The sequence below is a fragment of the Peromyscus leucopus genome, chromosome 1 (assembly GCF_004664715.2).
Source record: "Peromyscus leucopus breed LL Stock chromosome 1, UCI_PerLeu_2.1, whole genome shotgun sequence".
Classification (NCBI taxonomy): Eukaryota; Metazoa; Chordata; class Mammalia; order Rodentia; family Cricetidae; genus Peromyscus; species Peromyscus leucopus.
Genome location: NC_051063.1, coordinates 175,556,749 through 175,583,277, shown reverse-complemented (window position 1 = coordinate 175,583,277; position 26,529 = coordinate 175,556,749). Strand labels below are relative to the sequence as shown.

The 26,529-nt window shown below is 55.5% G+C and overlaps 1 protein-coding gene across 1 annotated transcript; it reads right to left on the bottom strand.

Annotated features, from left to right (window-relative positions):
* On the bottom strand, positions 1–26,287 carry LOC114681424 (serine/threonine-protein phosphatase 5). The gene is made up of 13 exons (XM_028854917.2): positions 26,067–26,287; positions 20,709–20,950; positions 12,504–12,651; positions 6,407–6,528; positions 3,854–3,919; positions 3,507–3,605; positions 2,953–3,058; positions 2,494–2,636; positions 2,316–2,403; positions 1,595–1,635; positions 1,323–1,501; positions 619–700; positions 1–524 (listed from the first exon to the last, which is right to left on the bottom strand). The coding sequence occupies exons 1-13, from the start codon at positions 26,185–26,187 to the stop codon at positions 462–464; spliced, it is 1,500 nt and encodes a 499-aa protein (XP_028710750.1). The 5' UTR covers positions 26,188–26,287; the 3' UTR covers positions 1–461.
* Positions 26,288–26,529: the final 242 nt, after the last annotated feature.

Genomic DNA, 26,529 nt, shown 5'->3' with positions numbered 1-26,529 from the left:
TGAGGTTTGACTTACAATAATGACTTTATTTTATTTTAACATTTAATTACAGAACATAAAACAGCTGGGGGTGGGCCCCAGCCTCGCCCCATCCTGAGGCTACCAGGAGGAGACCTCCCTGATGACCCTCTTTGGGGTCTTCCTATGGTAGAGCCCTATTGCTTTACCAGGGGAGGAGCCATGCAGATGAGGGGCAGGACCCCCTCTTGGCCCCACCCCCACCCAGGTCGGCCCTCCTCCGAATGCCCAGGCTGTGCCCTACCCCAGCCAACTCCTCCTTCCTCGGACCAGGAGCCTGTCCTCGGCTGCCCCGCGCTGCCCCCACCCCTCTGCAACCTAAGGGGAATAAATACAAACTTTACAAAGTAAACGGGGGTCCGACGCCGCCTGGGGCGGGGCAGCAGGCCGAGGGCGGGGCGTCCCGCCGGGCAGGCCCTGGCTGGCCGCTGCTGTAGACAGCCTCACATCATTCCCAGCTGCAGCAGCGTGTTGGCATACGCCATGGGCTTGACGTTGGGGTGAGGCTGCGGCAGGGGCGGAAGGAGAGGCACAGTCAGAGGACCCGCCACAGGCAGCCCCTGCCCGGGCACTGCCTCCCTCCCCCTCCAGGCCACTCACCACTGCTGTGAATTGGTGGAACTGGGGCCGCAGGTCCGAGCCCTGGAGGTGGATGTAGGAGGCTTTGTTTCCCATCTGGTCACTGCGGGGACAAGGACAGAGGGGTTGTATGGTTAGGGCTAGAGATTAAGAGAAGGTGGGAAACAACGGGAGGAAGCAGGAGGAGAAGGGGGAGATACACTCGCCATGGACAGAGAACCACACTGAAGAGGGCTGGAGGAGGAAGCCGTGGAAAGGGGGGGAAGCAGAGGCAGGAAGAGGGTGGGAGCCTGGAGACCCGATCTCACCACTACCCCAGCCACGGGAGGTGCAGGGGGCAGCGACACGGCACCACAGGGGGTTACAGCCCACGCAGCTCCGTGGCCTGGCTTCCCCCACACACAGAGGGAGAGTGGACTCAGATAAGAAAGGCCTCGCTCTGTCCACGGGAAGAGGACCTAACCGCTGAGGCTGGGGAGCAGCCCCGAGCCCACGGGTGTTCATTACACTAACACATATCCACGCTCAGGTGTCCTTCCCATGGCAATAGTTTCGAGGAAAGTTAAAGCCAAAACCTGCCACCGTGGCTCATGCGTGTGATCCTACCACTTGAGAGGCTTGCAACAGAAAAGCCCTGAGTTTGATACCCGCCTGGACTAAAGCCACACATACACAATCCACACAAACCCTGTGGCCTGGGCAAAGGGTGGGAGAGGAAGACGCACCAATAGTTGGGGGCAGAGAAGACGGTGACACAGCGGCCACCATGGGCCACCTCATAGCCCTCGGACTTGACCTCGTGGCTGCGGATGATGTAGTCCAGCTGGTTCTCCTCCAGGAAGGCCTTGGTGACGTCAGGCCCGAACTGGCAGCTCACGCCGCGCTTGCTGACAGAGCGCCCGTTCTAGGAGGAGCAGAGGACGGGAGACTGGGGACTGCTGGCCCGGCTCCGCCCGCCCCACCACGCAGCCACGCCCACCCAAGACCCCGGGCTCACCTGTGGCTGGGGATCTGACCACAACAGATCGCACATGGGGCCTGGGGGAGAGGGGAAGAGGCGAGCGTCAAGAGACCTGTCTCCCAGCGTGCACCAGACAGGCGCCCACCCCACAGCAGGCCTCGGTGCTGGTGGTGGCAGTGGGGTCTGGCGGGGACATCCCCGTGGCCGGGCTCAGGGCACGCTCATCAGTTCTGAGCTGGCCCGTTTCCCATCCTAAGCCTGAAGCTGGACGGACCGCTGACACTCCAGTCCCGAGCAGGCCCTCTTCCTGCCCGAAGCCTCCTGTGGCTCCACTGGCCCAGCAGCAAAGCCCACGTTCCCACCAAGGTCTGGAGCTCTCAGGATGTGGCCTCTGGCCCTGTGTCCAGCAGGAACCTCTGAGGGCCAGCCCTGTCCGCCCCACCCCTTCACTCTCCACTGTCCTCCCTCACTGGTCACACCCTCACTCCTCCTCTGGTGTCATCTCAAATGTCACCCCCCGAAGAAGCCATCCACATCATCTATGTTCTCAGCGACACAGTCTCTGGGACTTTTAACAGATGCCTTAACTCTCTTCCAGGGAAAGGAGCAAGTGAGTAACAGGTGTGTGTCATGGATGTCCCCTGGCTGGCACAGTCCCACTCCTCCAGGATGCAGATGGGAAAGTGGGCCCCGTGTTTGCCAAGGGCACAAAGTCTGTGTGAGCCCAGGCACTCCTCTGTGCCCGGGGCCCACTCACCTGAGTCTGGCGGCTGCCGATTCCGCTCAATCTTCCGGATATCATCCAGGGTGACACCATCCTCACTGAACAGGCCTCCATGCATGATCTGGGGGAGTGGTGTGTTTATGTGAGGAAAGGAGCCCCCTTCCCCCCCCCTCCCCGGCGCGCCGCCCACCGCCTGCAGCCCAGCCCTCACCAGCACTTTGCCGTTGATGCACTGGGCCAGCGGGAGCCACTCGAACACCTCACTGAAAAGCTCATACATCTGGGCCGTGTACTTGGCCTTCACCTCGCCCTCGAACCCGTAGATCTGGTTCATGTTGTCCGTCTCGTGGTTGCCTGGCCACAACAGAGCGATTGGAGAGAACCCTCGGCCTCCAGGTTATCGGACACCTATCCGGCACTGCGCAATGATGGCAGGCTGGCCCTGAGCGCCAGGTTAGTCCCCAGGGAGGCCGTCCACACCTGCTCGCGATGTGAACGACACGAAGGTCCCCTCCCCCGTACCTCCTGTCTGGCGCCTGCCAGCAAAGGGCACAGTGAGGCCCACACCGAGCCGTCTGGCGAGTGCGGCTGCCAGGGCAGGGCACAGCCTGTTCAACCCTACTTGGTGGCCCCAGGGCAGGGGTGGGGTGGGGTGGGAAACCCTCCTCACCTCGAAGAAGATGAAAATGATCTGGGTACAGGAGCTTAAAGCCGAAGAGGGTGAGGATCACTTCAACGGAGAAGGAGCCGCGGTCCACAAAGTCGCCATTAAAGATCTTGCTTGTTAAGGAAACCACGGAGGGGGAGGCAGATGGGCCGGGGGGCAGTCCTTCCTCCTGTCCCCTTGGTGCCAAGGCTCCCGTCAGTACCTCCAGAGGGGGTACACCCCAGCCTGCCTTTGGACTGACCCCGCCCCCGGCGGCACCAAGGACCCCCGTCCCTCAGAAAAGCCCTCAATGAAACCAAACAACATGTGACAACCACCGGGAGGCTGGTTCTGCTCGTCTGCTCATGCCCTCCCCGTACCCCGGGTACAGTGAGGGAACTAACGCAGACGGGATGGCCTGCTGGAGCGGAAGGGCTGGGCGGACACTGCCCAGGTGTCACCTTGTGGGAGAGAAGAGCTGGGCCTGGACCTGCAGGGCCGCAGCAACAGTAAGGATGGCCCTGGTGTTCTTCCTCCTGGGGTCCCGCCCTCTCCACGTGGGGTGGCACTGAGGATACATAGGGGTTGGTCTCTGAGGGTAAACCGTTGAGCTCAAATATGTTGAGGAGGTCATAGAACTGGCCGTGGGTGTCTCCGCACACTGTAATCTTCTCTGTCTGGAAGAAAAGAGGCCACCGGAGAGGGAGGGGCCCAGAGAGAGATATGGGGAGGGGGCAGAGGGGAAATGAGGGGAGGTCACAACAGACCAAGAAAACATGCATGATACAGGGCAGGGACGTGGCATCGAGGAAGGCAGACAGGTGGGTTTCTGAGGCCCTGAGCCGGGTGACCTACCAGACCGCCCGCCCCTGCTCACCCCCACATGCACCCCTCACCCTGCACCCACAGCACAAGGCGCACGCACCTCTTTGAGCGTCGTCTCCACCAGAGTGCTCAGCTTGCAGAGGACCTCTTTCACCTGCACTAGGATCTGCAAGACAGGGCAGGCTGTGAGCAGAGCCGGCCGGGTGGCAGCACACGGTGCTGTCCTTTCAAGGCCCCCGAAAAGCCTCAGCTGCCCAGAGCTACTGGCAAGACCCAGACTACTGGGTACTGGCCAGGGACAGAGGTGGCTCTCAAGAGGTGTTGAGTGGCCCATGTGTCATTTGAACATCGCGACTGGGGGCTCGAAAGATGGCTCAGATCTTAAGAGCCCTGGCGGTTCTTAGAGAAGACCAGGGTTTGATTTCCAGCACCACACAGTGGCTCACACTGTCCGAAGGATTCAGTGCCCCCTTCTGGCCTCCAGAGGTACTGCACACATGCAGTATACAGACACACTGGGGCAATTTATAAACATCACCATCATTTCACAAGGATTTGGCTCATCTTTTAACATTCATCAGCATTAGGAAACACAATGGTGGGTTCACAGTATAGGAAACCTTATAAAAGAACCACCCTAGAGCCAGAGATGGTTTAGTGTGTAAGAGTGCTTGCTTGGCAGGGTCTGAGTTCAAATCCCCTGCACACGCGTGCATGTGCATATGTGTCTGTAGTTCCAGCACTGAGGGGGCAGAGGCAGGCAGATCCCTGGAGCTTGTAGGCTAGCCAGTCCAGATGAACCGGTGGGTTTCCAGTTGAGTAAGACCCTGTTGTCCGTCCATGTCTGGTGTGTCCCCCCCCCCTTGTGTATAGGTGTCCTCACACCTACAAACTCACATGCTTTACATGTAGGTGCATATACACATACAGAGAGCTAGCCCACACACATGTAAACGCATGGTCATAAAGCTCCTTAAAATACAATCCTGGCAGGTTAAGTCTACTTTAGGGTGTATAGTTTTATTCTTTGTATTTTTCAGACAGGGTCTCACTCACTGTGTAGCTCTGGCTGGTCTAGAATTCCCTATGTAGATCAGGCTGGCCTTGAACTCAGAGATGCATCTGCCTCTCCTCCTGAGTGCTGGAATTATGTGTGCACCACCATGCCTTGCACAGCCTGGGGTGTATACTGAGACCCTTCATAACCTTCACCACACTCGGGGACCCCGGAGAAGTGGAAACTCGACCACATCTGTCAGTGCTCCTTTCGCACCCTGACCCTGACCCGAGAAAAGTCAAGTGTGTTTACCAGGGTTTCAGGTTCTATGTTAATACATGAGTGAGTACTCAGTGTTTCCTCGGAGACAAGCGAACACATCACAGTCCTGTAAGTGATGTCCTTGTTTGAGGATACAGGTTACGATGGTTGCAACCAATTCTCAAATGGTTCTGTTAAAAGCAAGGGCTGGAGAGGTCCCACACATACCCGTGAGAAGTGTGTGGCTGTTACCTGCTCATCTTTTAACTTCCATGTACATTTAACAATTAAAAAACAAAACAAACCAAAAAAACAAAAAACAAACCAAAAAAACCTTGGGGAGAAGAGAAAGTGTCATTAAACAAAACACAACACTGGAGGTGGCCGGCCACTCAGGAAGCTGCAAAGGACTGTTTTTGTCACCCTAAGAACAAGAACAAGCCCAACAGCCAGTGTCACATTCAAAAAGAAAACTAACAAATCCACCGAAAAGCCACCTGCAGAAATCCCGAAGGAATCCCACCACCGACAGCGACAACACAGCCCTCTGTGAGCAGTGGGGTCGCAGCTGCTCAGGCTGGTGGCGGGGGCTCCTGTCTGCGCTAAGCACCGGAGGAAGGCAGTGACCACTGGCGGGCTGTGACTCCATCACAGGAGAGGTGGCATGGGTGGCTAGTCCTGACACAGAAATGACTTCTACTGGCGGCTGCAGAGATGGCTCAGAGGTTAAGAGCACTGGCTGGTCTTCCAGAGGTCCTGAGTTCAATTCCCAACACCCACATGGTGGCTCACAACCATCTACAGTGGGATCTGACGCCCTCTTCTGGCATAAAGTCATAGAGCACTCATATACATAAAAGAAATAAGGAAAAGAAAGAGGAATGACTTCTATCATCCAAGACCTCTTCCAACCACGCATGTCCTCTCTTACTCAAGTCCCCGACTTGGGCCAGCCATGCTCTTCAAGAATTCCTCTAGGCTGGAGAAATGGCTCAGAAGTTAGGAGCACTGACTGCTCTTCCTGAGGTCCTGAGTTCAATTCCCAGCACCCACAGGGTGGCTCACAACCATGTATAATGACAGCTGACGCCCTCTTCTGGTGTGTAGGCAGACATGCAGGCAGAACACTGTATAATATATAAATATAGTAAATATTAAAAAAATTCCTCTTTCTGATGCCTTCCTGAAGGTCTCACTTTGGAGCCTGAGTAGTCTTTTGAACTCTGCACTGCCTGACACCCACAAAGTGCTGTGGTACGGATGAGGACATGTGGGAGCCCTCAGCATGGTGCCCAGCACACAGCCAAGGAAGTGGCAGCCTTTGTGATCATTCTCCTTAGTCTGCTTAGGCCCATTCCCGGGCTCAGGTGTGTGCGGCACGGGCGGGCATGTTACCTGGTAGGCACATTTCCGGTGCAGTTTCTTCTGCTCCTTGTACCACTGCATGAGCTCTTTCATGAAAGTGATTGTCACTTTGCCGTCCTCAAGCTTGGGCCCGCTGTATTCATCTTCAATGGCTGGTGTATGGACAAGGATATTAATTAGTGGCTTCAGCCATGGAGGGGCAGGAAGGGATACCAGGCCCAGAGGGATGGGGAGAGGAGATGAGGCCATGAAGACTCCCATGATGCTGCGGTGCTCCTGGGTCTTAGGGTCAGCCCACAGCTCCTACAATCCCTGGACTCTGGCTAGTTCTAAGCAGTGGCTTCCTCCTTTGGCACCTGTCTTCTGGAGAGCTGTTTCCCTGCCCTTTGCCTCTGCCCCACATTCTAAACGAGTGGCTGAGAGGATGATTGCCAAGTAATCTCCTCAGATTCCGAGCACATGGTGACCTTCAGGTGACACCAGAACTCGGGCTACTCCTCCAGTTCTGTGCACCAGCAACACCCAGCAGGGACTGCTAGGCTGAACCGCAGCGGTTCCCCATCAAATGGAGGGTGGGCACCATGGCTCCAGGAAGTCGAGGTCCACTGTCCACTGCCAGAAAAGGTGATGACACCCCCTGAATGATGAAGACCCTGACAGGGTGTGTCTAGGGTGTTCTGCTAGATTTGGGGTCCCCACTTCCTCTTATAGATCCAGGAGACGCTACTAAAAACATCAAGCAAATTAATACCCTTGTCCATACACCAGACATGCTAGCTCCTGTCACGTCCTCAGGAAATATAGCTGGTATCCCCACCAACTCCTGGCTCCCAGGCTTCTCAGCGGTGAGCAGATGAACCTGAGTCTGGAGGCCAATGGCTAATGGTCTAACCCAGTGTCTAAGTCTCTATCAAGACTCTGAGGCGAAGGCAGGGACCTGGGAGCTGCTCGAGTCTAAGAACTCAATGGAACCCACGGGAGTTGCTGGAGGGTGGCTCACGTGTCCATGTGCTTTCTCTCTGCAGCTCTCCATCCGCAGACTGTCTAACAGACTGGTAAGCACCCTTCTGGGTTCTGTGAGTCACTCAACAAACTAATGAAAAGCGGACTGTGGGAGGCTCGATTCACACCCAGTGGGTCAGAGGCATGGTCAAAATAAATCTGGGACTCAGAACAAGCAACACTGTGGAGGCGGCAGGTTCCACATAAGCACCATGGCACATACACGCGTACTCAGAACGACATGATAATCAATGAATGTTTCTCAAAAGGGTGTGTGGGGGGGGAGGGAACTTGGGGCTGCACCTCAGTTTGTCAGAACTGATTGGAATCAGAGCAATCTGCAGATGGTGCCCACTACAGATTGGAGGCCTGGTTACCGGTGCAGAAATCTGCATATGGTCTTGGTGAGCAGGCGTCTGTGCCGACTGCCGATATACTGTCAGCACTAAGTATTACAAGTGAGATTTGCTAGGATGGCCCTGGCTCGCAGAAATGTGGTCTGGAAGGAAGACGATAAGAGAGGAAAGGAAGGAGTATGACTTCTGGGTGACGACATGGTCACCCACTGTACAGGGCCACAGTTGTGCTGTGCTCTCACAGAAGGCTCCAGTTCTGCATTCTACTAAGAAAATGTGATCTGCTCAATTTCTTGGCCAAAGCTTTCTAAGATGGCTAAAACTGCAGCACACAGTGTCAGGTCCGATGCTGGCCTGAGACCAACTTCAGACTCCAGCAGCACGGGGGTGGGTGGGTGGGAGTCACATAGGACCATGAACAGCACCTGCAGGACCTCTGGTCACCAGAAGTGAAGGAAAGGGCCTGGTGTGAAGGAGTTGTCTGCACTCCATTATCAGTCTCCCAAGGAGTCTTCCTGCAGTGGCTTCTGAGGGACCAAATGCAGGGCCCTGGCTTTGGCTCAGAACGCTGCAGAGCGGAGGACATACCAGGCTATGTGATGATTAGTTGTCAACCTGACAGAGACTAGAATCACTGGAGATGGGCTGCTGGGCATGTCTACAGGGGATTACCTTGATTGTATTAACTGAGGTGCGAAGACCTGCCCACTGTGGGTGGCACCGGTCCCTGGCTGGGACCCTGGATCGTTTAAGGGAAAGGAGCTGAGCAGCAGTGGCTCTATACATCCATTTCTCTGCTTCCTTATTGTGAGAGCAATATGACCAGCTGCTTCAAGCTCCCTGGCTTCCCTGACATGATGGACTGTACCCTTAAACTGTGAGCCAACCCTCCTTATCCCTTACGTCACTCTCATCAAGGTATTTTATCATAGCAACAGGAAAAGAAACTAAGATAGACTTCTATGGAACAGCCCGCCTGGTGGGCTGACCAGAAGCGACTGCAATGTCTGCTCACCTTGAATGGCGGCGCTTGCCTCCCCATCCGTGCTGAGTGAAAGGACACCACAGACGAGCAGCTGATTTGTTTCTTGTGTAAGCCATACGGGGCTGGTGTAAGCAATGACCCTCTCTGCCCCATGGAACTTTACAAAACCAGTTCACAAGTTCTGCTAGATTTGGGGTCCCCACTTCCTCTTATAGATCCAAGAGACGCTACTAAAAACATCAAGCAAATAAACAAGAACATGGAGAAGGAAGAGTTCATCTTAGGAAGGGAGAAGAGTTATTAAAAAAATAAGACAAGGCCAGGTGTGCCGGTGCATGCATGTAATCCTAAAACTTTGAATGCTGAGGCAGGAGGATTGTGAGTTGAGGGCTTCTTTAGATTTAGTGAGAAAAGACGGATAAAGGAAATGAAGAGGAGAGACTGGCAAGATGTCTCAGCAGGTAAAGGCTCTTGCCACCACACCTGATGACCTGAGTTTGATTCCCAGGACCCACAGAGTGGAGAGAGCTGGAGAGAGCTGGTTCTTCCCAGGTGTTCTCTGACTTCCACCCCCACACGTGCACCCTCACACACATGCACACACACAAATACAAACCAAGAGAAAAAAGCTCTAACTACAACATGTCCATCACAGCAGGGATGGGGCAAGGGAGTCCTTGTAGGGTCCAAACATTAAGAGGGCCCACAAAAATCTGCTCTACTTGCTCTTGTTTGGAAATGTTTAACATTTCTAAGACAAAGATTATGGCGGGAAATCTGGTCTGACAGCCTGGAGCAGCAGGCATATTAATAACAATAAAAGTTAACAAGAACCAAGATCCGAAAAATGAAGATACAGAGTAGGTGTCTTGTCTCAATGCCACCACCCTACCCCCCACCCCCTGTACCCCACCCTGGGACTTCAAGCAGCAGATCAAAGGGTGAGAGGGAGGGCGATGAAGAGGAATCCTGACACCCTGGACGCGGGAGCCGCACGCACTGTGGTCCCTAAAGAATGTGAAAGGTGGGGCTGGAGAGATGGCTCAGAGGTTAAGAGTACTGACTGCTCTTCCAGAGGTCCTGAGTTCAATTCCCAGCAACCACATGGTGGCTCACAACCATCCGTAATGAGATCTGGTGCCCTCTTCTGGCCTGCAGTCATATATGCTGTATACAAAATAAATAAATAAATCTTTAAAAAAAAAAGAAAGAAAAAAAAAAAAAGAATGTGAAAGGTGGAGTTAGAGGTGGCTCAGCGGTTAAGAGCACTTGTTGCTCTTGCAGAGGCCCCAGGTTCAATTCCCAGCACCCACATGGTAACTCCACCTACAGCTCCAGGCTCAGAGGATCCAATAGGCTCTGAGGGCACCAGGCACACAGTAGTACAGATATACATGTAGGCCAAACACCCACACACAGGGAAATAAGATGAGTAAGACTTCGCAAGTGGACAGGGCTGTGAGCTGGAGTGTTAACAGGTGTGCTAAAGGTTCACAGGGCTGTGTCTGAACACACTTCCGGTGATACACATACCCCTTCCACCTGACTGTATTATGAGAGTTCCTGCAGACTTCTGCTGCTGGTTTGATGTGAGCACTGGCTTAGATCTGCCTTTTGTGACTGCTACCTTCTGTCTCTGGTACCTTCCGTTTGAAGTCTGATCTGAGAGTTTCCTAGTGGTTCAAAGCCTATGAAAAACTTGGTTGGGGGAGGATCCGGCAAACTGGGATGTCTTTTAACTCAGAATTTGCATTTGGCATTGTCCCTCTGGGGGCCTTAGATAAGAGGTTTTGGTATAGGATTGACCTGCTAAGGTGTGAAATGTATAACAATAAAAGGGCCCTTTGCTAAGCTACAGCGAGTCAGTCCATGAGAGGCCGATCCCCCTGCAGCTGGAAAGGCTAACATTTTCATCCCTGTCTCCTTTCCAGAGGCCCGAGTGAACCCACACCCGATACACAGCAGGGTCGTAGAGTGCATCTCACTAGGCAATGTCTTTCCTGTTAAACAGACGTGTGGAGTCCACACACTGGCCGGACGGAGTAAGTGCACGTGTGAAATGGGAACGGGGCCTGCTACCCAAGGCACTCAAGCCCACGCCATGTGCGTAGGGATGGGAGGGCTAGTCTGGGCACAGCCTTGACTGGGGCTTACAGCAAAAACCTAGGCCAGAGAATTTCAGTGTGAGGGCTTTGCTGTGAGACCCACGACTTCCAGGTGAGTCACTGCAGGGACAGCGGTGCCCACGAGCATCACACAGGCTTGCGAGCGCTGCTGAGAAGGTAGGGGGGGCCTCAGGAGCAGGGGTCTCTCCTCCTTCAGGCTGCCTCTGAGAAGCTGGTATTTCCCGACACTTGGACAGTGCCGAGTAACAGCCTGCAGTGGACCTGGAAGCTGCTAGGTATGTGCATGGCCACCCCGAAGTGAAAGGACGAGCTTCCGCCGTAAACAGGGGAAGAGCTCTGCTCGGTGGAGAAGCAGTACGGCGAGGCGGACGGTGCTGAGGCCCATGGCTGTACCTGCGCTGCCTGACACACGCTCAGGCGGGAGGGCAACGGAACCTGGCCTGGGAAAGGGGTGTGCTTGGAGCCCGGGCCCAAGGAGTCTGGAGGAGCCCTGAAGCAGGAATGGTCGATGCCCATTAGCAGTTTCCAGCCATCCCCAGGACTCATGCTAGAAGGCCCCCTGATCCAGGAAGTAAGCGGACAGGGGAGCTGCGGCCCTGCAGAGATGGCTGAGTCTAGAGGTGTCCATCAGGCACAGCTCAACTGCTGTAGCTATGGACAGAGTCCTGGGGAGGGCACCCTGAACAGCTGGTGAGCTGGGGTCATGCTGGTGGCCTCAGGGGCTACAAATGGGTCGTGACAAGACTTGACACTGTCTCCAGAGAGTGCTCGAAAAACCAGAGACAATGCACAGGACAGTATAGATCATAACATTTAACCCCTGGCAGGGAGACGTGTTCCTCAGAGCCAGCTCACCAGGGAAGTGGAACAGGTGCCCAAAGGCCTGGCTGGCTAAGAGGAGGAGATACGGGCATGGTGACTCACGCTCGTAACCCCAGCACTTGGGAAGCTGAGGCAGGAGAATTATCATGAGTTTGAGGCCAGCCTGGACTAGAGTGAGATCCTTTACGTCCCTGTCCCCCATACACACCAAAGTCTGGACTCACACTCCTGAGAAAAACTAAAAGGAGCACGTGACTGGGACGAGAGGGTGCTGGGAGCACATGGCTCTTGTCAAGAGAGAACGATGCCACACGCCCCCACTGTTTTTTCCTAGTCTCTTCCCCCATCTCGGCCCCCTTCTCTGCTCTCAACCCCGAGGAAGACAGTCACCGAGTACTGGAGCTGGGGGGATTCTCAGGCATGGCACTACCGTGGTTTTAAACACTATGCCTGAATTCCTCGGGACCCAATGGGAGCAGACGGTGTCCACACCCCATCAGGCACCGCCAAGGGTGACAGTGACTAAGGCCACATCACCCACAAGACACAGTGGTGGAAATGGGACCAACACCTGCTCGGCACCATGGACCCCGAGCCCTAACTGGAGGGATGGACTAGAGCAAGACATCTATTAGGCTGTGACAAAAGCAAAGTCCTGAGCCACCCCAAACTTAATCAAGGGTCCCCACTCTTATGAGTAAGATGGAGGGGAGAGGGCTAAGGAAGACAGTCAGCAGCTGTAGGTGACACCTACATTCCCAATGTCCCCCGAAACCCTGCCTTTACCACCAAGTGTGGCAGGGATGAGTGTGAGGGGTGTGGAGAGGCCCACTCACTCATGCTTTCGATGTCCAGAGAGTCCACAACAGATCGCCTGTGCTCGTCGCCCGCAATGGCCCGCTCAAAGGCCTTCTGCTTCACAATCTTGCTGCACTCCTGGTACTTCATCTTAGCATCCTTGTCATTGGGCTTCACCTTCACCACCTGGCCAGGAAGAAGGAGTGAAGAGGTGTCACACTCTGGAGGGCCAGCCACTCACCCAGGTAAGCCACCAGGGTCACTGCAAGAGCCTTGGACTCACAGCCCTGGGCCGAAGAAAGGCCAGTCAGACCACCTAGGGGCCACCACATGCTAGCAGGGCAACCCTGGACCTGTCACCCAGGACTCACCTCACATCCCCACACCAAGGGTGCTGAGCCACCCCACAGGGTGGTTCAGAGACCAGGGCATTAGCCCATGCAGGTGCCCTCACTAAACAACTCTGATCCTGTTTAAACCAAACAGGGGCCCAGCTGAGCACACAGGTTTCAGGCTCCCCTCGCAGCCAGTGCGGAAGGCAGCCTGGATTCCAAGCACCTTAATGTCCCTTAGTATAAAGTGGGGTCTGCTGAAAGGACTGAGGAGGACTGAGGTCCTTGGCACACAGGAGGTAGGTACTGTGTGCAGGTGGCAGTCAGCAGCTTGCTTCCCTGGGGCTTTATGGGTGACTGAGGTCCCAAATTGCCATTTCCTCTGGCAATGGGATAGGAGACCTAGCTCAAGTCCCATCTTAACCAATGATGATACGCTGTAGGTACGCTGGTCTCGGTTTCCTCTCTGGGAGGGGACACTGGTAATAGCATCATCTCAGAGAGGGCTGTAAGAATGAATGAGGGAGCACTTTTAAAAAAAAAAAACAGCTTTTGTTTTTTATTTTGAAGACAAGATCTCCTGTAACCCAAATAGACCTTAAACTTTTATTTACTATGTATACAGTGTTCTGCCTGCACACCAGAAGAGGGCGCCAGATCTCATTACAGAGATGTGAGCTACCATGTAGTTTCTGGGACTTGAACTCAGGACCTCTGGAAGTACAGTCAGTGCTCTTAACCTCCAAGCCATCTCTCCAGCCATGAGGGAGCACTTTTTTTTTTTTTTTTGGTTTTTCGAGACAGGGTTTCTCTGCGTAGTTTTGCGCCTTTCCTGGAGCTCACTTGGTAGCCCAGGCTGGCCTCGAACTCACAGCGATCCGCCTGGCTCTGCCTCCCGAGTGCTGGGATTAAAGGCGTGCGCCACCACCGCCCGGCGAGGGAGCACTTTTAAAGATCTGACACAGTCAGTTGTGAGCAGGCAGCTTTGAGCCACAGCAGTAAAAGGAGCCTGCCTGCACGCTACTCTGTCCTGCTACCCACAAACCTGGATCCCAGTTGCTTAGAAGACAGAGCTGGGCCTGGTGGTGCATGTCTGCAATCTCAGCACTTAGGAGGTAGAAGCAAGGTGACTGTTAACAACAGGCTAGCCTGGGCTACAAAGTGAGACCCTGGGCAACAGACTTCATCTCTGAGCCTCAGCTTGGCTACCATAACTGTAAGTGGACTCAGTCTGACCTGCTGTTGTTTAGCAGTTTCCTCTGAGATGGAAACATTCCATCCCACAGGGAAGCTCTTTAAGCAGACAAGTAAACTACTCAAAACGGCTTTAGGAAGTCCCTGAAACCGACCAGATTCACTAGGCCCCTCGCTGCCAGAGTAAGCAATAAAAACTGCTAAGAGTAGCCAAGCTAAAAGAAAGAATCTAAGACCAGACCAAGTGCCTCGAAGAAAACAGAAACCAGCCAAGGTGTCTGCAAGAGGTTTAGACCAACCGAGGCACCTGGGGAGGACACTCTCCAACATGCTGAGCTGTCTGCAGGCTGTGCGGTGTGCTCTAGGTTCCCAGCTGTGAACTGTCACTCACGTTGGGGTGGGCTTTGGTGATGCAACTGTCTTTGAGTCATTTCTGCTTCTGTAAGTAACCCCTTACCCATACTCCCATTAAGTAACCCTGCTAAAACTCATTGGCTCACCAAGTTGGACTTTGGTGGTATGGTCTGTAGTGGGATCCCTATCTGGGGTAAGTAGACATGAATGTTGCATCCACCCCCCAAGTTCTGTCATACACCCACTGACCCACACAGCCATCCTAAGACTGGGCCCTCTCAGCTTCTGTGCTATTAGACAGAAAAGGAAGCCCCAGGGCTGGTCCTCAGAGTGCTCCCCCAGCCCCAAAGCTGGATGGCCGAGTGAGTCAGAGCCCTGGCAAAGACAACCGCTACTCCCTGCAGGTGCTTGGCCAGCAGCAGGCTGGGCAGGCCTAGGCTGGGCCACCTGCCAGTCAGCACCACTGGGGTGTGGGTGTGGCGTCAAGCTTGAGGGCTGCCAGCTTTAGGCAGCCCTTGGAGCCCTTCCCAGGGATAGGAGGAGTGGCCAACTCCCTCTACTCCCCAGAATAAAGTCCACATGCTCCAAGCCTGGCCCTTAAGGCCCACCCTCTCTTTCTCTGGAGCCCAGTGCTGCCTCTCATGGGTCCCCAGAATGCCACCCTCCTGTAGCTCAGCACTTTGGGTCATGCTGCTCTTGTCAGCATACTTCATTTCAATTCCAACCTCCTTTCTGCTCATCTCTCCCATGAAGCCTCCAGGTTGAGGATAATGTCCTCCCCACTTGAAGTGGCACTGGGGGCACAGAGCTATGTCCTCAGCAGAGCATGAATGCCTCCTAAGAACAAAGGGTAGCAAACACATCCTTGGAACCAGACCTGTCTTCAGGCGGGCTGCAGTTTAAGGAGGAAGATGGAGCTGGGCGCTGCCACTGTGGCGAGCAACCCTGCTCTCAGCATCCTCTGTACCACTCTATGGGGTAGCCAGGACAAAGTCCACTAGACAGAGTGCTAAAGTTATTAACCCAAAGAGCCAGGGTTCTATGCACTCCTGGATTAGTTTACAAAGCCCAAGCTCCTGAATGCCACCACCCATGTGAGTCAGAGAGATAACAGTTCTCCAGACTCTGGGTTCTGGCCTTCCAGGACACATGTCCTACTCATTCAAGACCCCCAGCTTCTAGAAGGAGGGAGTGGTGCTAGAACCCGCAGAGGCTGGTGTGAGACTTTACTACCAGGCCCATCCCTGGCCAAGCAGCAGCAAGCACTCCATTCCCAGCCCTGCCATGCTGGTTACAGTGATTGCTGGGTATGACTGACAGACAGACGGCCCTGTCGAGCTCCTCTCTTGAGGAAGGGTACATTTTCACACTACAAGGCTTTTCAGGGCCTGAGACCCACTGCATCAGACTTAGTGGCAGCACTAGACATTTCATTTCTTTCTCTTTTTTGAGACAGAGTCTCACTATGCAGCCCAGGCAAGCCTTGAACTCAGAGATTTGCTAGCCTCTAACTCCTGTTTCCCAAGTTCTGGGATTAAAGGCATGCACCACCATACCTGGCCCATGGACATATCTTTAAAAAGTGGCATCTAGCCGGGCGGTGGTGGCTCACGCCTTTAATCCCAGCACTTGGGAGGCAGAGGCAGGCGGATCTCTGTGAGTTCGAGGCCAGCCTGGTCTCCAAAGTGAGTTCCAGGAAAGGCGCAAAGCTACACAGAGAAACCCTGTCTCGAAAAACCAAAAAAAAAAAAAAAAAAAAAAAAAAAAAAAGTGGCATCTGAGTCAGGCAGTGGTAGCACACGTAATCCCAGCACTTGGGAGGCAGAGGCAAGAGGATCTCTGTGAGTTCGAGGCCAGCCTGGGCTACAGAGGGAGTTCTAGACAACCCTGTCTCGAAAAACAAAACAAAACAAAATGGCATCTGAAGCCAAGTGCAGTAATGTGGCCAATATTCCAGTGAAGCCCAGGCAGGAGGATGGCTTGATTCCAGGAGTTCAAGGATAGCCTGAGTTATGTAGCAAGACTCTCTCAAAAGACAAAAACAAGCAACAAACCAAAGATTCTATGTGGACTGCATCTGTGGCAGTGTTCTGTGATATTTCTATGGTTTCAAACATACCCCGCACTGGGGGAAACTGGGATCTGTGCAAGGTACATGTGATGAACAACACTTTCGAAGAAATGAGATGTCTTTAAACACTGCCATCTTCAGGGGCTGAAGGTACTGCTCTGTGGCACAGGGCTTGACATCTGTGAGATAATTAGAATTAGATGAGGTTGTGAGGCCAGGTCCCCTTGATAGGATTAGGGACTTTATAAAAACAGAAGGAACAGAATGGAAGCATGGCCGAGTGGTAGAGCCCCTGCCTAGAATCCCCCAGTGAGGGGCTGGGGGTGTGGCTCAGTGGTAGAGCCCCTGCCTAGAATCCCCCAGTGAGGGGCTGGGGTGTGGCTCAGTGGTAGAGCCCCTGCCTAGAATCCCCCAGTGAGGGGCTGGGGTGTGGCTCAGTGGTAGAGCCCCTGCCTAGAATCCCCCAGTGAGGGACTAGGATGTGGCTCAGTGGTAGAGCCCCTGCCTAGAATCCCCCAGTGAGGGGCTGGGGTGTGGCTCAGTGGTAGGGCATCTGCCTAGAGTCCCCCAGTGAGGGGCTGGGGGTGTGGCTCAGTGGTAGAGCCCCTGCCTAGAATCCCCCAGTGAGGGGCTGGGGTGTGGCTCAGTGGTAGGGCATCTGCCTAGAGTCCCCCAGTGAGGGGCTGGGGTGTGGCTCAGTGGTAGAGCCCCTGCCTAGGATCCCTCAGTGAGGGGCTGGGGGTGTGGCTCAGCTGTAAAGTACTTGTACAGCCCCAAGTTTTGTCCTCAGCACTGAAAAAAATACAATAACAACAAATGGCATTGTCAGCTGTCAGGGTTCACTGGTAGTCACTATAAACCCTGGGACACGTGTCTGGGAACTTGGACTCACTGGAATTGCAGAGGCCATTCAGGGCACATACCCTCCACCATGACGCCCACAGCAGACCCAAGGCAGTTCCACTATTACCCACATGGCTCTGCTGGCAACAAGGCCTGCAGTCCCCCTACCTGGGAGCAATCCACACCATCAGAGATGCAGTCACTCAGGCCTGCTGTGGATACCAAGCAAAGTGCCCACATTTAATCAGAACTGAGTATAAGGGATATACCAGCAAGAGGAACCAACAAAGGGCATTATGGTTCATCTGCAGGGCATAGACAATGAGATTTGGCCCAGAGGGGCCAGATGGTGCATCACACAGCAGAGAAAAGCCAGGCTTCTGGCAGGTAGCCCATCAGGGACAGCCTTCCACACAACACACCCTTTCTCTAGTGAGTCGATCTATCACAGCACATCTGGCGCCCCCATGATGAAGCAGGCAGGAATACCACCAGTGCTAACTGCCCAGGGGCCAGCATGGTGCCAGGGACCTGCAGGTATGCCACGGTTAGGACCCCGGTTCTGGGGACAGGCCACCACCTTCTAGGACTCCTGTGAGACTGCAGAGGAGTGACCTGCCTTACTTCTGAACCTGTTTCCTCACCTATAAATCAGGGACAACAGTGGTTCCGCTATGCAGGGAACCATGGAGATGAAATGACTTTCATGGCATGAAGGTTGCCAGCATGTGAGTGCTGAGCTATAGGCCAACTCTGATTGTCTGTTTCTTTTGTATCACTCTATCAGGGGTGTCAAAATGTATTTCTACGAAACACATCACAAACCAAACAAACCCCACAGGACCCTTAGGCAGGGCAGAGAGTTTCGGAAGACCCTCCCCCACCCAGGTCTAGCCTAGGCCTGCATGGCTGACTGTGTTCTAAGTGTATAGGAAAGAACACAGTGATACCAACTGAGATGTGACCCAGGAAGGGGTGGGCCCATGTGGAAGGGCTAGCTGGTAAGTGTGTACAGGGGTACAACACAGCCCCGTGGTAAGGGAGACTGACTACTACGAGTCCAAGGTGTGCCCCCAAGTGGGAGAGCAAACAGACCCACCTAGGTCCCTGTGCCCTTGCGATGTTCTGGCACCAGCATAACCCAGGGGCCACAGGCCTACTTCACCATGGGCTGGCTAGGAGGCACCCCGGAAGACATGGCGGATGCAGAGCCCACTCCCTCAACCCTCACAATGACACTGCCAACGTAGGCCTCTGTGTTCCCTGGTTACAGGTGAGGCCCAAGGCATTTGAAGTCACACACCTCGGTCTGCGCTGAGCTGGCCACCAACCTAGACACCCCTATCTTGAGGGCTGTGCCTTCACATTCTGCTGCAGTGGCTGCAGACCTGACTCTAGCCCACAGGAAGAAAGAGACGCTGGAAGCAGTGGACAGCACCTATGCTCATGCACGTAAACCAGGCTTTTTACAGAACAAACTGCCTTTTCTTCAGCTGGAGATGGGTGCTGACCACAGACAGTGCTCCTGACTCCCAGACCCACTCAGATTCAACTATGAAGCTGGGTTCCAGTCTCACCTGTCATTCCTTCCAGGTGACCTTAGAGAGGGGTGTCTCCTTTCTATACAAGAGGTAAATGCACACATGCACAATGCTCACAGCTATACTGAGCCCTCCATGTGCATACTGAGGCTCAAACAGGCTGACAGGCAGTATCATATGTTCATTTGCTCCAACCAGGGCCACACAGTTCCTGATCCAGAGGCCAGGGCCTGGGCCTGTCCCCCATGAACTCCATCACCTTTTGGAGGAAGTTTTGGGCTGGGAGCTGCCATCAGCCCAGCCTCTCAGGCTTGGAAGGTAAGGATCCCAGGCTCCTGCTGGGGTTTCACAGGGCTGCTAATTTAGGTGCTGGCTGTGGCTCCAGCTCCAGCTGGTTCTGCAAATGGCTATGGACTTCCCTCCTCACTGTGGCCTCCACAAAGCCTGGAGTAGGGCTCAGATGCAGGACCCACCATCTCCTAGCCTCAGAGAATGTGGAGTTAGATGCCAACCTTGGGAGCAATCTCAGAAGAACCTATTCCTTACTCCCAGTAAAGATGTTCTGTGAGCCCAGAATGGCAGAGACCCTGCACCTGGTCCTGTTCTCCGGTGGGGATCCTGCCTGTCCTTGGTTATTCATTCATTACCTGGCCCTCTGGCCCCAGTGACCTTTATTCACCACGGTACCAGAGCCCCAGCTGTTCAGGAGGTGGTCATGGCTCTTGTTACTGTATTCCAGATTAGGACATCAAGAGACAAGGGTAGGGACTGGGGACCAAGCTTACAGGGACCATGCTTTGCTTCCCACCCTCATGGTTATCATTCTGTCCCCTTCACATTTTTGCCCTTTGCTAAGTGTCCCTTGACCTTGGCCTAAGCCTTTACTTGGCTTGATCCTAGGCCAGGATGAGTGACCAGCTCCCTCCTGCTGCAGCCATGGCTCCACAGCCCTCTTGGGGCCCTATGCACATGACGGAAAGGGTCCACAGTGAAGGGCTACCTACAGCAAGGTAAGCAGTGATCCATTCTGCACTCAGAGCCCCTGAGCAGGGAGCTGTCTGGAGGAGGAGAGATGCAGTCAAGGGCGACACTGCTCTGATCCCAACACTGGCACTCACCAGTTGGGGCACAGACTCCTCACCTGTATGACAGGGGCAATCTCCTTCCCCTCTCCAGCTGGCCACACTGACTCAGCCAGTCTCTGTGAAGGGCACAGAGCACACCTGTCCCAAATGGATGCTCTGGCAGTCCCTCCTACTGTCATCAAGACTGTCAGAGCACATCACGGGTAGGCAGTAGTGGATGAGGAACTGGCTCTAGGTCCCTTCTCTCGTTTCCACAGGGGAACATGTCCTTGGAGGCTGTCCCTCTGCTCCGTTTTCTTGGAAGCACGACTCCTCTGTTCCTGCAGTCACTTTCCTTGCCTGCTCAGGGACATGGGGCTCCCACCTGCCACAGAATCTCAAGCTGTCAAAGGTCTGTGCAGCCCTTGCTAATAACTGCTGCCATTACTAATCACCATCACTGATAATGGCCACAGTAGTCACAAGGCTGAGCTATTATTGACCACAGACTGTGTGCCCGCGCTGCTCCAACCACACACACACACACACACACACACACACACACACACACACACACAGCACAAACTCTCCCGCAGCCACCCGAGGCTGGGCCTGTTCTCAACACACAGGAGCACGGGAAGGCAGAAAAGCCAGGTGACTTGCCCAGGGTCACAGAGTGCGTGGCAGTTGAGAGGTGGGATGGAACTGGCTAGAGGCCCATGGCTGTTCTCTGGGAGAGCCTTACACAGAGGAGACACACAACAGCTCCTCCCCACTCCTGGTGCCCCCCACATCCACCTGGCTAGGGTGCCGGGAGCTGGCCCATGCCCGAGGCCCGGCTCACCGTCTCGTAGTCACGTAGGGCAGCTCGGAACTTGCCCAGTGCCATGTTGCTGGCCGCCCGGCGGTAGTAGCCTTTGATGTACTTCTTGTCAAGCTCGATGGCCCGCGTGGCATCGCCCAGCGCATAGCCGTAGCACTCGGTGCGCAGGTAGGCCAGGCTGCGGTTGCCATAGTAGATGGCATTGTTGGGGTTCAAGTCGATGGCCTGACTGTAGAACTTGATGGCGTTCTCGTAGTCCTTGGCTGTGGAGGAGAAGGAGGCATGAAGCCCTGTTGCCACAGGCAGGAATCCACCCTAAGCTGATGGTCCTTGCTACGCAAGGGAAGACCGGGGTTCAGCATGGAATCTGTCCCTGATGTCTGACCACAGGCCAGGTCTTGAGGATCAAGCCACAGACTGCAGAACTTGAATCAATCCCACACACCAGCCTAGTAAAGCCCAGGCTGAGCGCTAATTCCTTCAGGGCTCCAGGAGGCTTCCCCCAAGTCTCCCCATGATCAGTGGGACGTGTCATGGAGTGCCAGTGCTGCGGCCTGAGCCAGGCAGACTGAGACTGTCCGAGCCTGGGGCTGTCCAGACGCCCAGGGCAAGCAGGCAAGTCCAGAGACTGGGGGAGCGGAGGATAAGGGGAGGAAGCGCCTCAGGCTGCAAGGAAAAGGTGGGCAGGTGTGGAGGACCACGACCAGGGGTGCAGCGGGCAGGAGCTGGGGAGGGCGGGACACTATAGCAGCAGGGCTCTAAGTGTGCGGGGACAAGGGTCACTCCTCGTCAAGGGCAAACGGTCAGACTCTCTGTGAACTAAGTCACAGCGGGGGCCCTGAGCTCTCCATCAACCTGTGGGATCCTCCTGTCTCACAGCATAAGCACCATCTGGCGCTCACCTGACACAAGCCACAGAGGCCTAGTTCAAGGTCAGAGTCCCATTCGGTACTGGCAGAGGTAGGCCTGACCCCTCCTCCCGAGGGTTCATTAAACAAACAGCAAAACGGAGGCCTTGAGCTGCAGACCTGGCTGGCCAGGCTGGGGGACCGGAATGTGCCAGAGGCCACACAGCACCCTAGGACACATGAACCTTTAAGGAACTTGAGGGAGAAAAGCCACATTAGCCATCTCCAGATGAGGGCTGCTCAAGTTCAGAGAAGGCAAGCCTGTGCCTGAGTCACATGACAAGTGGCAGATGGGAATTCTGAGGCAGGCAGGCAGGCAGGCAGGAACGGCAATGCCTCCATCCTCCCCCCATGTGCCCTGGTGGAAGCCTGGCACAGCACAGACAATGGGAAGGTGGCCTGGCTCTGCTCTTTTTAGGCTGGGTGGACTTGGACAACTTAAACACGCTCTCTGTACTTGAGTTCCTGCTCTGACCCCACTTCACGGCTCTCAGAGAACTCCGTGACTTTTATGTTCTGCTTGCTGAGCCCACACACTGTGGGGAGGGTGTCTGTCTCCTTCCCGGAGCTCCTGCCTTGTCTGGGGACACAGCCCAGCCCTCCAGGGACTGCCGGTGTATCAAGGAGAGAGATCTGACCCCAGACAACAGTGACAAAGTGCTCAGGGTTCAGACGGCCTAAGGGCCCATGGAAGCCCTGGGGGAGAAACCTAAGTGGGAAGTAGTAGAGGAGCCTCCATGAATGGGGAAGGAAGCAACTGGCCAAGGGAGGAGAGAGGAAGGAAGGAGGAAGGAAGGCAGGCCGAGACCAGAGGCGGAACAGCTGGCTCTAGGGGTGCAGCTCAGTAGTCCTTCCTGGACTTCCACCACAAGGCCCCAATGTCCCTCTCAGGAAGCTCCGCTCGACCCCAGGTCTGGGTGAGGCACCACCTTGCCCCGGGCTTCCCTGCCTGCCCCAGTTCTGCCACTCTGGTTGTCTCCCGGGCCTGTGAGCCCCAAGACAGCAGGACCTAGAACTTCCCAGAAGCCACCAAGACAGAAAGATGCGGAGGGCAGGCAGCCCAGCTCAGAGGCCCTCCCTGGACGGTCAGAGCCTCTGAGGGCTCCAGAGGCTGCTGGTTAGTACTCAGTCGGTGAGGTGGGGCTGCATCAAGTGGCAGAGGCCGTGCAGTCTGACACTGGCGGTGCAGATTCCTAACGCCCAGGGCAGACAGAGGGCCGCTGGCTGGAGCCTCAGCCACAGACCACGTGTCTGCACCTGAGAACCAGGCTGGGCTTGGCCTCACACACCCCCAAATGGAGGAGGGAAGGAAGAGTACAGGGGACAGGAGGCCCCACCTGGAAGGCTTCTGGCAGCGGTCACACTCCAGCCTGGGACCATTCCTCAACTGCAGCAGTAGGACCCTCTAGGTGAAATTCAATTGCTTATCTGCGTTCACAGAGGAGTGCCCTGAACCATGATGCAGTATCTCCCCCCACAACCCTCAGACCTCGAAGACCCCTGGGTGAGCAGAGCACAGCCTCCTTCCTCAGGGAGAAGGGGAAAGAGCAGAGGCCTGCTTCCCTTGGACTCAGACTGAGCTGGGGACCGGGCTCTGTCCCCAGAACCTTCACAGCAGGGCTGGGGGTGGGCCTTCTGAGTCCCTGAGACCCCCCTCCTCCACAGAGTACCCCTTTCTCCCCACTGAGGCCTGATGACAAGGAGAGGTGAGCACGTGGGGAGGAAGGGGATATCCGCCTTCTGCTCACACACTCTGACCTTGGGGAAGAAGTTTCATTCTGAGTCGGCTTCCTCTATAAACCGCCACCCCCACGCCCCAGGCGAGGTTCGACTCAGGAGTACCTGGCCACCGCAGGGGTGCAATGAAAGCCAGCTGCAATTATTCCTTTTATTGGTGTTCTTGTAGTCTGAGCCTGGGGTTCTGTGCTTGCCACTGCCTGCCCCCAGCAGTGGGAGGCCTGGACCAGGAAGGGTGCTCCTCCAAGCCAGTTCCAGGCCAGGCTCCTCTGGCTGCCAGCCCAGCCCTAGGTTTCTGAGAACCTGCATCTCAGGACCTGGGGGTGGTGGTGAAAGGTCCCCCCCATGGCTACCTCCTTCCCTCACTTGTCCTCAGCAGCAGCCCAGTTTCTGGTTGCTCCTTTCAGGACCCAGTGAAGGCCGGCCACGAGGTCCAACCACTACACGGCTGGGTCTGGTCACCTGGTGCTGGCAGCCACCAGCCTTCAAAGCCCTGCAAGCTGGGCACGCTGTCCCGCTAGATAGCATCTCACACCTATTAACTCTCCCCCATTCCAGCAGCCCCACCCCACACTAAACTCTGCCCTCCCCCGCAGAGTCCTAGGCTGCTCTAGCCTCTCTCTACCCTGGCCTCCCAGCTTCCTGCCCCCAGTCTTTAGCAGGCACAGATCTAACCAGCTTTAGCTCTCCAGAGCTGAAAGCTCAAGCCCTGTCCCATAGCCTGCTGTCTGTAGTTTCACCCTAACTCTCCTAACCACCTCCACTCCAGCCCCACTCACCTTTGGGCCTTGGCCAACTGCTACCCTCCCCCTCTCCAGGCCACCAGCCTCATTTCCTCCCCCAGCCAGGTCAGAGGCTCCACCCCCTCACCTGTCCACCCTTCCACCCTCCTCTCTCCAGCCTGGCCTTTGACTCCACAACAGGGAGGACCAGTACCTGTACCCGGAACCAACTGGACCGCTCTTTACACCCTCCGCACCCCCTGCAACCCTTAGGATGACATCTGTAAACCCACCTGGCCTCTCGGGCCCACTCACTGCTCCCACTTCGACTTTCTCCCACTCTGTTTTATTTTGTTTAAGACAGTCTTGCTATGCATTCCAGGCCGTCACTGAACTCACAATTCTCCCGCCTCAGCCTCCCCAGAGCTGGGAAGACAGGCATGTACCACAATGTCTGGACTTAGCCCCACGGGGGCCCACCTTTCCCTAGGATTCTAGCTCCTTCTCACCCTCCCCCTACCTCCTGCACATCTGTTTCCCCGGGTCTGTATCTCTTCTGGGCCATATCTGAAACAGCATCCCTAGGGACCCCCCAACTCCCTCCTGCCACCCCCCCATTCCTCCACTCCCCTTCAGAACTGAGACACCTGCCCCGTGGGTGTCCAGTTCCTCGTTTGCATTCACCCCTCAGGGGCTTCTGGGCCGGCTTTATGTTCACTAGTGCTCTGTCAACATCACCTCCTCATACCGCTGCTGGTCAACGCCTGAGGCTACGGCTTTCTTTCTGGAAGAGCCTTCCTCTCTTAGCCTGCGGCCCCTTTTCCTGGTTTCCTTTCATCTCACTTTGCCTCAGCAGCTCCTTTTCCGATTTACACATGAAAATTCCGTTCTAGGTTCTCTCGAGATCCCACTGGTGGGTGATTTCATCCATTCCCAGGGCACCTCCAGCCATAGGCTGGGCACACCCAAGATTCTCTCCAGTCCAGACTGGCCCACCAACCTACTCAATGTCTCTTTTTGGACAGCTGAGGCAACCCAAACTAGGCTTTGTAATGACTTCAGAGATTCTGCCTGACCTGGCGCCCCTTATCCTAATCTCATCTTGTACTGGTCAAGCTCCAACTAAGTCAGTCTGTTTTCATTCATTCTCCACCCCCAGGGTCTTCGTGTTAGGTCAACTGACCCACGTGTAAAACTCGCCTTTCTCCAGGCATTCCCTGACCCCCGCTATCTAAAGCAGACTAACCTGCATTCCCTACTCTGTCGCCTTGATCACAAGTTACCAATTATCGGTTCTGCTGAAATCCAAGTCATGTGTCTCATTCATTGGTACAGCCTCAGAGCCAAGCACAGACGGTGGCACATGACAGTTAATACAAACGTACTAAAGGAATGAATAAATGAATGAATGGACACACGTTCCCACATCTCCCCCCTTAACCCAAGATCACGCTCTTCTTTCCCGCCCCACCTCTACTCCCTATTCCTTTCCTCGAATCACCCACCCCAAATCGCCTTCCAACCTAGTCCATTTGCACCCCCACAATTCCCTTCTCTACGGGGCCCTTCCCTCCTCTCAGCTGGTCCTACCCACCTCAGGTCTCCCCGGCTCGGCAGCGCCATCACTGCCCTACACACATGCCACTGCTTGGCAGCGCCCCCTTCAGGGCTGACCTCCACCTAGCACTTCTGCCCAGGGCTCACACTTGGCAGCGGCAGCAGCACGCTCACAGGTCGGTCCCCCCCGCTCGTCCCCTATCGTTCAGCACAGCCTGCCTCAGTCTCCCCAGTGAGTGGCTTCTGCTCCGTACTCCACTTCGCAGTAGCTCCCTCCCCAGTCTGGCGTCCAGCCCGGGCCTCCTCCTCCTCCTCCTCGCGCCGGGCTACTCGACAGTGCCTGCCCGGCGCCCAGGCTGCCGCTCCGCGTTGCCATGGTTCCCCGCGGGGCCCGGCACCCCCACGGCCTGGGCCGCTGTCCACTCGCCCTCAACCCCCGTCCCGGCCGGACGCACCTTTGAAGTAGTCGTTGGCCTGTGTCTTGAGCTCCTCTGCCCGCTTCAGAGTGCCATCGGCCGGGGGTTCGTCCCGGGGGTGCTCAGCACACTCAGTCCGCTCGCCCTCCGCCATCGCCATGCCGCAAAGCGACCCCCCACCCTGGCAACGGCCGCTCGCGGCACCAGGCCGAACCGTCGCGAAGGAGCGCCGAGTGACCGCCGCCGCTGCCGCACAAGTGTCGTAAAGCGCGGGCCCCGAAGGCTCGCCTGCCGCGCCTGCGCGGCGCTCCCCCTCCCTCCTCCCACCCCCCTCCAGCCGCCGTAGAGCGCCGGGAGGACAAGGTGACCAGAGGGTATCCAGACGCCCCTCGTAGAAGGAGCCAATCAGGACGTGGAGAGAGGGAGGGCTGGGGGGCTGGGGGTGGCCCGGAGGGCGCCTGCTCCCAAAGTTAAGAGAGTTCTGGGGAGGCTGAAGTTTCTT

Bases quoted from the DNA above. Each gene is read 5' to 3' on its own strand.
- LOC114681424 (XM_028854917.2), bottom strand. From the start codon at position 26,187: ATGGCGATGGCGGAGGGCGAGCGGACTGAGTGTGCTGAGCACCCCCGG. The intron at 1,502-1,594 runs GTGAGCCCGGGG...TGCTCCTCCTAG, and splicing joins GGTCAGATCCCCAGCCACAG to AACGGGCGCTCTGTCAGCAA. The intron at 525-618 runs GTGAGTGGCCTG...CCCCTGCCGCAG, and splicing joins TCCACCAATTCACAGCAGTG to CCTCACCCCAACGTCAAGCC.